General features: G+C 37.4%; 3 protein-coding genes across 6 annotated transcripts in view; 1 reads left to right on the forward strand and 2 right to left on the reverse strand.

Moving 5' to 3' along the window:
* The window catches only part of LOC134815355 (eukaryotic translation initiation factor 2 subunit 3, Y-linked-like), a 71320-nt gene that overhangs the window by 16655 nt on the left and 44644 nt on the right, over nt 1–10021 (forward strand). Inside the window, exon 1 of one of the 3 annotated variants that reach the window (XM_063823899.1) lies at nt 9946–9967. The exons of the other annotated variants lie outside the window; for them this stretch is intronic. The gene's annotated coding sequence lies outside the window, so the exon portion shown is untranslated. Of the gene's footprint in view, nt 1–9945; nt 9968–10021 lie in introns of those variants that run through there. 3 annotated transcript variants of the gene reach the window in all.
* LOC134815442 (NADH dehydrogenase [ubiquinone] 1 alpha subcomplex subunit 8-like) lies at nt 141–4407 on the reverse strand. Its single transcript, XM_063823980.1, has 3 exons — nt 4307–4407; nt 3387–3571; nt 141–581 (listed from the first exon to the last, which is right to left on the reverse strand). The coding sequence occupies exons 1-3, from the start codon at nt 4403–4405 to the stop codon at nt 410–412; spliced, it is 456 nt and encodes a 151-aa protein (XP_063680050.1). The 5' UTR covers nt 4406–4407; the 3' UTR covers nt 141–409.
* On the reverse strand, nt 4444–7951 carry LOC134815400 (programmed cell death protein 6-like). 2 transcript variants are annotated; one of them, XM_063823936.1, is made up of 6 exons: nt 7646–7951; nt 7173–7279; nt 6913–7003; nt 6609–6676; nt 5897–6006; nt 4444–5739 (listed from the first exon to the last, which is right to left on the reverse strand). In XM_063823936.1, the coding sequence occupies exons 1-6, from the start codon at nt 7948–7950 to the stop codon at nt 5638–5640; spliced, it is 783 nt and encodes a 260-aa protein (XP_063680006.1). In that variant the 5' UTR covers nt 7951; the 3' UTR covers nt 4444–5637. The 2 variants fall into 2 exon arrangements, with proteins under 2 accessions (XP_063680006.1, XP_063680013.1); XM_063823943.1 differs by lacking the exon at nt 5897–6006 and adding an exon at nt 6047–6156 and having other exon boundaries at nt 4520–5739.

Raw genomic sequence — 10021 nt, forward strand, 5'->3', positions numbered from 1 at the left:
CGGGGGAGGAGACGGTTCAAGGTCAAAGCTAAAACCAATTCATTAGATAAAGATTAACAACTTTCTCCGTTCCGATCATTGTCTAGATCATACCAAAACAATAACAGGATTGTCGCCTCTTATCTGCAGTAAATACACGATTTTTACAAATTTTGTCCAGATTACGCAATACAGGATTGTTCATTAAATTAAACAAAAACCGGTAATTAGGCATGAATGGTCGGCAGACAATTGGCCGTACAATTCTTTGCATAGATCTGCACGAGAAGGAGGAGGAGAGAGAAGTAGAAGTGCAAATCCCGCAATTCATTATCACGAGATCAATCTCAATCTCATCATCCCACAGGGAGGTTCACTTTAATAATAATTTAGTCTAGATACGTCCCTATCATATAAATCTCAATATAAGTTAGTGTTTGATGATGTTCGTGACGTCACTTTTAAACTCCCGGAAGGCTTCAGGCCAGGTTTGGTGGGGAGGAACTTGTTTGTCCTGGAACCAGGTGAATTCACGGGACACTCCCGTCTTCTCGAGCAGGCATTTGTCAAACTCTATCTGCGTGGTTCGGCAAAATTGGTGCCTGAAAAGGGTATCAAACATTAATTCCAGTATATTACTGAAAGTTTATGCCACTAACTATTTTTGCCAGCAAAAACCTTACATCTGCATTATTACACATAGTTATTAAGCAAAAATCACATAGTATACAGTCTTTTTGAAACCTCCCTTGCTCTCGGTGATAATGTAATATGTGAAGCCTGAACGCACCCTTTAAAACTTCACTCGTCAATATTTGACAAAAACCCTTAGATTTCACTAATATCTGGCTTCAGTAACAGGTTAAGTCACTGCCAAGTGCCAACTTTTTCTCGTTAACCCTTCGAGGCATGCCCCTCACAATATGAACTTTAATTCTGGTTGGGGGGGGTACCAATGGCATAAATGGCATAATGGAGAATTGGCCAATAAAAATTTCCATTTATGCCATAAAACGTATGCCATTTATGCCATTTTTGATATAATACATTTCTATTTTCTTTATTTGTCATATGAATCTTTAACGATCATTTTTTTTTTTTTTTTTTTTTTTTTTTTTTTTTTGGGAACTGGGTTTTACTACCCCAGTTAATGTTTACTAAAATAGATATTGAACAGCAATTTAATAAGATAAAAATCGTACCAGCGTACTTTAAAATCTGTATGATTCATGAAATTAAAAGTAGCTATGACCATTATATTAAGAGTTAAATATATTGTTTATATTCCCCATCATGGACTAGTGGCTCAACAAAACTGCGTCGGAAATTAAAGCTCAGCTAAAGCCTGAAGACTATTCAGTCTTGTATAGAAAATAACTACAGCTACCAATATGTCCCTCACAAACATGGTCCAAAACATATCAAAACAGCACACGAAACACACACTCAAAAAAAGTTGTCAACCGTTGCTCTCATCGGCACAATAAATTTGCCCGTCCTTTATGTAAAACTTTTTGGTCGGTTCTGCAAGTGCCCGCTTCTTCATGTCCTGTACCAGATCTTTCCGGAGCTTCCTCTGTTCGACAGACCGATCAGGGCTCAAGAAAACTGTCTTAAACTTCTCACTCTGCCGCAGGTTCCTGGCATTCCTCAGAATCTGATTAACGATGAGCGAGTTTGAGGTGATAACTTTAACTGGTCGCATTGAGTCAACCGTTTTCTTTTTTCCTATTCTCTGAGCCTCTACTTTTGGCTTTATGCCAATAGTTTCCAGAACTTCACTGACTTGAGATTCGAGCTTCTCTTCGTTTTCCTCAGGCAGACCGAAGATAAGAAGGTTCCTGCTGCGGTCCTCATCTGCAACAATAGTCTTGACTACAGACGTCAATGCTTCCGGGCTGATTACTGGAGACTGTGCTGGCAAACTTTGAACGACTGAGCTGTAAGATTGGAACTCCGCTTTCACTGAATCAGCAACTGAACTTGACACAGTTTTCTTCAACGCTTCAAGTTGCTCAGTCTTGCAAGCTGATAGCTCGGCCTGAACACTGATAACCTGCTCTTGCTTTTCAATTAACTGACCCTGAAGTCTGGTCAACACATTCTTATACGCTTCAACGGTCTCCATAAGATAGTTCGTATACTCAAAAGATCGACCACACACATCGACAATCTCCGGCTTATTCAGTCTGTTGAAGTTCTTAGCGTCCGCAATGTCCTTTAACTTTCCGTAAGGCTTGCCAAATTTCTTCAGAGTCTCTTTGCTCCAGGTGAACATCTCATTCAACATGTAATTGATACTTTCCAAGTCCAAATCTGCCATCGTAAAGATCAGCACAACAAGCTAGCAGCGCAGTAGCGGTGTAATTATCAAGAGATAAGCAGTGCGATAACGAGAGCTAACAATTTTAAAACGGCAGTGAGAGTGTATTTCGATAAGTGGGAGTGTATTTCGATAAGTGGAGAGTGTATTTCAAGCGTTATAAAGCATGAAACATGTCTCTTATTCAAGTACTAATAATAATTTGCGAATTTAAAGTCAAATATGAAGACCTAAATTCATGGCATAAATGGAGAATTGGCCAATCAAAATTTCCATTTATGCCATAAAACGTATGCCATTTATGCCATTTTATGCCATTGGTACCCCCCCCTTCTGGTTACCTCAAACAAAACAAAGATAAATCGCCGCTCAGCTATATTGCTTTGAATTAATCAAATTCGATCGCTGAATACCTTACAAGACATTTTTGTGGCGGACCAATTTGCGACGACCGAAATTTTGACGGTCCGAAAATATGGCGAAATTGAACAAAAACCGTCACATTTCGGACGTCACAGAAAATAAGGGTATTTTTCATCATTTTGTTTTCTGACACAAAGGAAATTCAAAATTTTCTAAAAATCGGTAAAATAATGTTGAAACAAAATAAAACTTATAAATCGATTTCTTCATCTTCCTCTAAGGGGTCCGGCTCGACTCTTTCAGTTTCACTTATTGAGTTTGGTATTAAATTGTTTATCTTGACTTAGTCTCTTATAAAACGTTTATGTTAGCACATAAATGTAATTTATTGTAAATTTAAAACGTATTACTTGACATTAAATTCATCATGGAATATTGTGTTTATTTGTCCCACCATCATATCAAAAACTTTTCAAGAACAAAATGAATCGATGAAGCCACAATTATTGGAATAAGCTAAAAATAATGCGACGGATTCTATTACGACGACCGAAATTTTGGCGGTCCGAAAATTTGGCGAAATTTTCGGAAAACCGCCACATTTCGTACGTTATAAATATGTCTTGTAAGGTACATTATTAACAAACAATATTTACCGTCCCATACGTTTGGTCAGATTTTATCGATGAAAGAGGCCAGGAAAATAAAGCAGAGTACTCACTTTCTGGAGTTAAGATCAAGACAGGTAGTGTAACGAGCAAACGGCATCTTGCACTCTTTGTACACCTTGTCCATGAACATCTTGGTGCAGTTGGTCACCAGTTGTCCCTCTCTCAGACACTGACGAGGATCGTTTCCGGTGTCGTTTCTGCACAGCATAAACCGGTCATTTGCGTCCTTGCATGCCTGGTAAAGTGAACCGGTCATTCGCGTCGTTGAAAACTGGTAAGATACTACCGTCATAAAGTAAGGGCTAAGGACGCCAAATGTTAAATACACGAGAACAGTCAGCCGTGACACGTATGACCAGACCTTCAACTAGTGACACAAAAATTATGAACTTTCTCTGCTTCTACATTCAAAAGCAAGATATTACTGAAATGTGCCCGCTTGTATTGAATCAAGATTCTTCTAGATCAATTCAATTTCTCTCCACTTATCTCTCTTAAATGCTAACTCTCTAGTCTCTAAGTTTCATAGGCTTGTTGATATAATTCAAACTTGTCATGACTGTGACCGACTATACCCCTGTCATAATTAATTAAAGAATAGGGTTATTTCTCTTTCTTTTTTCCATAAACCCATTCCTTGAAGGTACAAATGAATTTACAGTGTCACGCGATTTTCCCCTGTGAGCATACTTTTATTTTCCTGTCCAAAAGTAAATTTATGGGAAATTTTGCTAATCAATCTATGGTCAGTAATGTTTTTGCCTGTTACTCATAGGTCTATCCAATCGATTGATTGTTAAATTAATAGGACGATTTAAGTTGTAAAGTAATAATAGGTGATTTCTCGGTCACTACAGCCTCAAGATGTCATGTTAATTTGTTCAACAGTCAAATCAATATTCAATACATTCTATGCGACATTGCGACGAATAAACAACCGCCAAATCATTTAATTTGAATACAGACTTACTTGTCCGAGATGATCGGCGACTGCCATTAGCGGAACACTGGTGACATTGAAATCCTTGTATTGGTCGATCTCCTCCCATGGGATGTTTTCACATGACATCTTTATCTTTTATATGCAGAAATTAAAAAATTAAGATAATTTGGAAATTGAGAATGAGAAATTTAAAATTAAATCGATGAAATCAATCTGGTTTAACAAAACGGCGAGCCTATTGACGGAATGAAAAGGGTACTTTTAGACATTGCGGTAAGAACACCTGTTTTAAATGAAATGGTTGCTGAATACACGCTATAAAAAAGCGATGACAAATCAAAAGTGGAGATCTATTTATTGTTAAAAACCACTGAAATACTTGGATTGTCCCAAACTACGAGTTGAATTAAAAAGTTTGCATTCAATTGCAATTTCAGTCGAATTTGCAGAATAACATCCTCAACAAATTATTTTTCCCATCAATGTCATAAAATAAAATATACATTATCTAACCCGTAAAATGTAATAAGCATCAGCAAATAGTACAAAAAGCACAAATCCATTAATATCATAACATCACTCTCGTAAGACATATCTACAAAAAAATGTTCATTACATATAATCGTAGTTCCACCACCTATGGTTGAAGCAAGCAATCGCTGCACACATGATAATCGCTGTGCAGCAGTTAGCTTTTTGCAGTTGAATTAACTGTGCTTTAAGGAACAGTTAAACGCCATGCAACGATTACAGGCCTAAACAACAGATGGTAAAGCTACAATAACAGCATCGCAACTAAAATATAAACTAGAATATTCTGGAATACAAGTTGGATATAACCACTAATGTGATGTTTTTTTTTGTTTATTTATAAAAACAAGCCACAACTGGAGGAGAAGGAAGGGTCAGAAACAAAGAAAGAATTTGTTGTTCATAACCTTCCCTGCTATAATCGTGCCAGCATATATAGCAAAGTGCATCAGCTATTTGTTGTTATGCAGCACAAATACCTCAATTCTTAGATGACAGCTTTATTTCATATCACAATTTAAAGTACGATGGTTAAGTGCAGCAGCCACAATCTACATGTGATACTGGTATCCGTTGTTGTTAAAAACAACCTTGGTTACAGTTACTTACACAACTTCTTGTAGTGGCTAAACCCAGCAAGGTAAACCAACTATTAAAACCGAATTAAAATAATAATATAATCATTGTTTACATACAGCACATGGCATAACAAATCGAACTGATTGTATTCTATCTGAGTAAAAATATGTATTAAGTGTTAAGTGTTCCAGTAGTGACTTAATCAGGCTCCATTTCCTATTGAATTGACGTTATTTTCCAGTATTTCCTCAAATCTTTGTCGAGAATACTAACTCCATAAACTCTTCATAGTTGATTTGAATCCATCCATTGCGATTTGTGTCCTTCCGTTGGAATGCAGCAGATAACGTCTGAATAAGTAAGTTTTAGACAAGAGTGAAATGTGAATCAAGAGTGAATCAAGAAGTATACAAAATACAGAATAATTGATAAAAATAACTCCACGTTAGATCATTTTAGTTTTATGAGGTGATGAATAAATAAAGTATCAAAATAAATCACTGAAACCTGGATAATCACTAAACACTGAATAAAGTCATCAAATGTTATCCGCTGGTTTCCATCTCGATCAAACTTTCTGACCACGAGTCGGTAGAATTTAGGCGACAGACTAAAACCTACGATTTTTGTAGTTACTAGTATTTACTACAAATTTACCTGGATCAACACGCAGGACTGAATAAAATCATCAAATGTTATAGTGCGGTCACCAGTCCTGTCAAACTTTCGCATCAATACTCCGAAGAATTTGGGAGATAGTCTGAAACCTTAAATTTGTTGTGTTAAATAGTGAATTGTGTTTATCGTAATTTTTCCTCCTAATATTGACAGGGTCTACTTTCTGGATCTATTGTGTGTTGGCACACGCGGCGGGGCCAGGTGTTTAAATAAAGGTGGCAGCGCCAACCTTTTGAAATTGAGCGGCCTATTCCACGACGACTATTCAAGTTTGTCCGGTGTCAAAATAGTAATTTCGTGTTCTGCGATACCAGTTTAAACATTGTCATGGCTCACCAACATTCTGTCGACAACGAATCTAATTTTGGATTTGTAGCGCCACAGCTCCTGCATGCAGGTGCGCGCGTTGGCGCGCAATGTCACAACTAGCTAACGGCTTACAGTCTAATCATATTCAAAACCATGCGCTCTACGTTTATGACACAAAACCATGTGACCGAAACAAATTGCGTATCGGGACAGATCCAAATAGATATCTTACCAAATGATGCTATGGCAGTCTGCAGTTCGTTTTGATCAATTGACCCGCTGTTGTCTCGATCGTAATACCTAGGGAGATAAACGATGTCAAGCTATGGCTCTCCAAAGTATCACAACATCTCCACTATTTGGCTGCAGTATCACGCAACGTGTGGTAGCCAATATACAGATGACGGAAACATAACATTAGATCACCACAATTTTTGGCTTCAACGTCAGAGTTTAACAAAAACAGACATTAAATAACGAGACATAATAAGTCGTGTGCTAAACTATTTCCTCAAATAGCTGGCAGTATCATTTACCTGAAAGTGTTCTGCCAATCGTTTATGTACTTCCACAATGCACCAAATTCTTGGAAATTTATTGTACCATTTCCGTCCTTATCAAACATCGCTGAAACACCGTCAAAATAATCTGGAGCCTTGTAAATAACAGAGACAAGGAAATTGTGGTACATTGCATTGCTTGGCCAGGATCTAAATATCAAACAAGAACATTAAAGTTTAGGGAAGTTTGATGTTAAGCTTGCTAGAATATTGTCTAGTCGGAAACACTGACTCACAAATCATAAGACGAATAGTTTCAGGATTGAAGGGTTGCCAAGTTCCATTGGATAGCGCAGATTGGAGTTCGTTAACAGAAATCATGCCACTCCTATCTTTATCTACACTGCATAAATACGTAATGCATCAGTATTGGGAGGGAAATAATCATGACCTTATCAAGTCAAACTGTAACACTGTTGAACTTTAGTGCAGGTTCGATTCGGTTCTAGGTTTGGTTCAGTTGCGTGGCTCCAGATTTAACTCGTTAATTGATTGGAGCGGCACAACCGAACCAAACCTAAAACCGAACCAAAACTACAGCGTTAATATTTGAAACATCAGTTGGGAGGAAAATAATCATGACTTGATGTAGTAAAGTGTAAGTGATTGAAGGATGTAGAATGTACGTCAGTAAATGATATACATATCTCGTACACTGAGGCACGCTCCTGAGTCCTGATCTAACAAGCTGAGGTAAAATGATTTATACCTGGCGAATATCTGGTTGAGATTTGGTTGAGCCATTGGTTGCTGAGGGGGAGGTGGAGCCGTGTACCCCGGGCCACCATATCCACCTGGAGCGCTCGGTTGACCACCGTACCCACCTGGTGCGCTCGGTTGACCACCGTACCCTGCCGGTGCTGCATTATAACCACCCGGCGCGGCCCCTCCTGGTGCTGCGTTAAAACCTCCCGGCGCGGCATAACCTCCTTGTGGTTGTTGGTACCCTGGGGCTCCACCGTAACCACCTGGAGGACCTCCAGGTGGCGCACTTGGTCGACCATAGCCAGACATCACCTACGAACGAGTTTTTCTTGTTATTCACAGATTGTTTAATTGATGAAAAACCAAGAGGTGAACAAGATAAGTTGGCATTATAGGAGGAAATAAATTTATCTTCCATGATTCCATATTCAGTCTCGGGAGCCTTGTGAAAGCCTTCATTCGTCAGGCTATACAACATTCTCGTATGAAAACTTTCGACAGTATATTTCTCAGACTACCTGAAGAGCGTACAGACAAATCCGTTTGAAAAGATCGATTTACCGCAAAACGAGCTTTCAAAGGATTTTTGAGTCCCACTAGGTGTCCTTTATGGCTGACCAACATTTCCGCGTGTCTTTAAAGGCCACTTTTTTCCACTTTAACTTCAAAATGAAGTATTCTAATGTTTTAAACTAATTACAACACTACTAAATAGCTATTACATTTATTGATGATGTAACAGAATGTATATGTATAATGTTTATTTAGAGGGGTCCTAATCCCCTTCCATCCTCAATTGGAGTTTCACATTTTAGACATTATGTTTCTTCATAATTAATATATATAAATGCAAGTTGCGGTTATTTTGCACTTATCCATAAAATAGAAAAATATGCCTAAATTTGTTTTGTGACTTTGAGCTTTTGAGGTCCAAAAAATCGATTTTCCAGTTGGCTGAGCACATTTTTGAGGGCATTAAAAGCTGCACCAGAATTCCAAGAACAATTTTAAAATTTTATGTCAAGTATCAAAACAATCCCAAGTTCCCTGAAGCTGATGGACTTTCCAGTCAAAACAAGCCTGAAAAGTAAATTCTCCCTTTTTTATTTTAAAAGGTTATAAAAACACTTTGAGATTTTACACGCATGTAGAACAACACGTGGACAAATTTAGTCCACAATCTCTTGCTCAAAAACCATTTGAAAGCTCGTTGTGTCGGTAAATCGGTTTTTCAGACGGATCTGTATGTACTACCAGTGTATTTTGATGATTGGAAAGTTTATTCTATTTCCTGGAATTCGGAGTTAGAATTATAAATACTTCTAAACATTCCATAAACTTCTCCAATATCCCTTATTCCTGATACATTAAAGAATGAAGATGGCTAAGTATTTATTCTAAAAACGGGCAATTCTTTTCACAGTGGAATTTTCAACTGAAAATATTATATCTATTAGCCGACGCTGGGTGCTATTAAATTCCGACATTCCCAGAGAATACCTAGGCCTAGGTAGTAAGATTAAATTTAAATACAATTTATGTATTATTTTATGTATTTTGTTTTGAAACCTCTTGCAATCACAGCCTGTAATAAATACATCAGATCCCTCCGAATTTTCTCGAATATTTATTTCTGATTTACTGGAGAATAAATGATGTATCATCCATCATGAGGAGTTGTCGTTCAATTTGACAAGTAGCTGAGTATGCAATCATAGGAGCTTGAAACTTATTCAAGCTTGAAACTTATTCAAACTTATTCAAGGCAAATTGTGGCAAATTGCTTTTCATCAGTGCATCATGTAACATCCTTATCAATTTGTTCAAATTTCTCATTTTCTACATATATTATAGACCCCAAAATTTTGGTGACGTTCGGATATAGTAATCAGTGAATGAAAGCAAGAAATATTCGGGGAAGGCCTTCGTGGACAGTTATTTTGTCGCAAATTAGGTAAATGGTTATAATCCAAGTGCAATGCATCATCCTTATGACGCCAATACAATTATCCTTTGACTAGCGTCAAAGGACCCAAACATTTGGAACTGATTCAAAAAATTTATTGAAGATTTTTATAATCACTGGAATCATTTAAAGCTCTTCTAACAACTTCTCTGTTTAAACTGCCCCTTCATGAACTTGAAAAACATTATTGATAATTTATTTTGGTCAATATTGGTGTTCGATTCTTAAATAAACAGGGGGGCCAAAAGTCAGTACCCATACGTTGGGTCTTATACCACTGCCGTGTTTTATATTTGAGAGTTGTTGCTTTGCAGATGGCATTAAACTAATTACAACACTACAAATCTATTACATTTATTGAGAATTATGTAATGTAACGTGATGGAAATATTTTAAGCGGGCATATCCTGTCCA

Source organism: Bolinopsis microptera, chromosome 1 (genome assembly GCF_026151205.1).
Source record: "Bolinopsis microptera isolate Bmic1 chromosome 1, MBARI_Bmic_1.0, whole genome shotgun sequence".
Classification (NCBI taxonomy): Eukaryota; Metazoa; Ctenophora; class Tentaculata; order Lobata; family Bolinopsidae; genus Bolinopsis; species Bolinopsis microptera.

Bases quoted from the DNA above. Each gene is read 5' to 3' on its own strand.
- LOC134815442 (XM_063823980.1), bottom strand. From the start codon at position 4,405: ATGTCATGTGAAAACATCCCATGGGAGGAGATCGACCAATACAAGGAT. The intron at 3,572-4,306 runs GTAAGTCTGTAT...TCACTTTACCAG, and splicing joins TCGCCGATCATCTCGGACAA to GCATGCAAGGACGCAAATGA. The intron at 582-3,386 runs GTGAGTACTCTG...TACCCTTTTCAG, and splicing joins CTTGATCTTAACTCCAGAAA to GCACCAATTTTGCCGAACCA.
- LOC134815400 (XM_063823936.1), bottom strand. From the start codon at position 7,950: ATGTCTGGCTATGGTCGACCAAGTGCGCCACCTGGAGGTCCTCCAGGT. The intron at 7,280-7,645 runs GTATAAATCATT...GTATTTATGCAG, and splicing joins CTCAACCAGATATTCGCCAG to TGTAGATAAAGATAGGAGTG. The intron at 5,740-5,896 runs GTTTCAGTGATT...TTACTTATTCAG, and splicing joins AGTGTTTAGTGATTATCCAG to ACGTTATCTGCTGCATTCCA.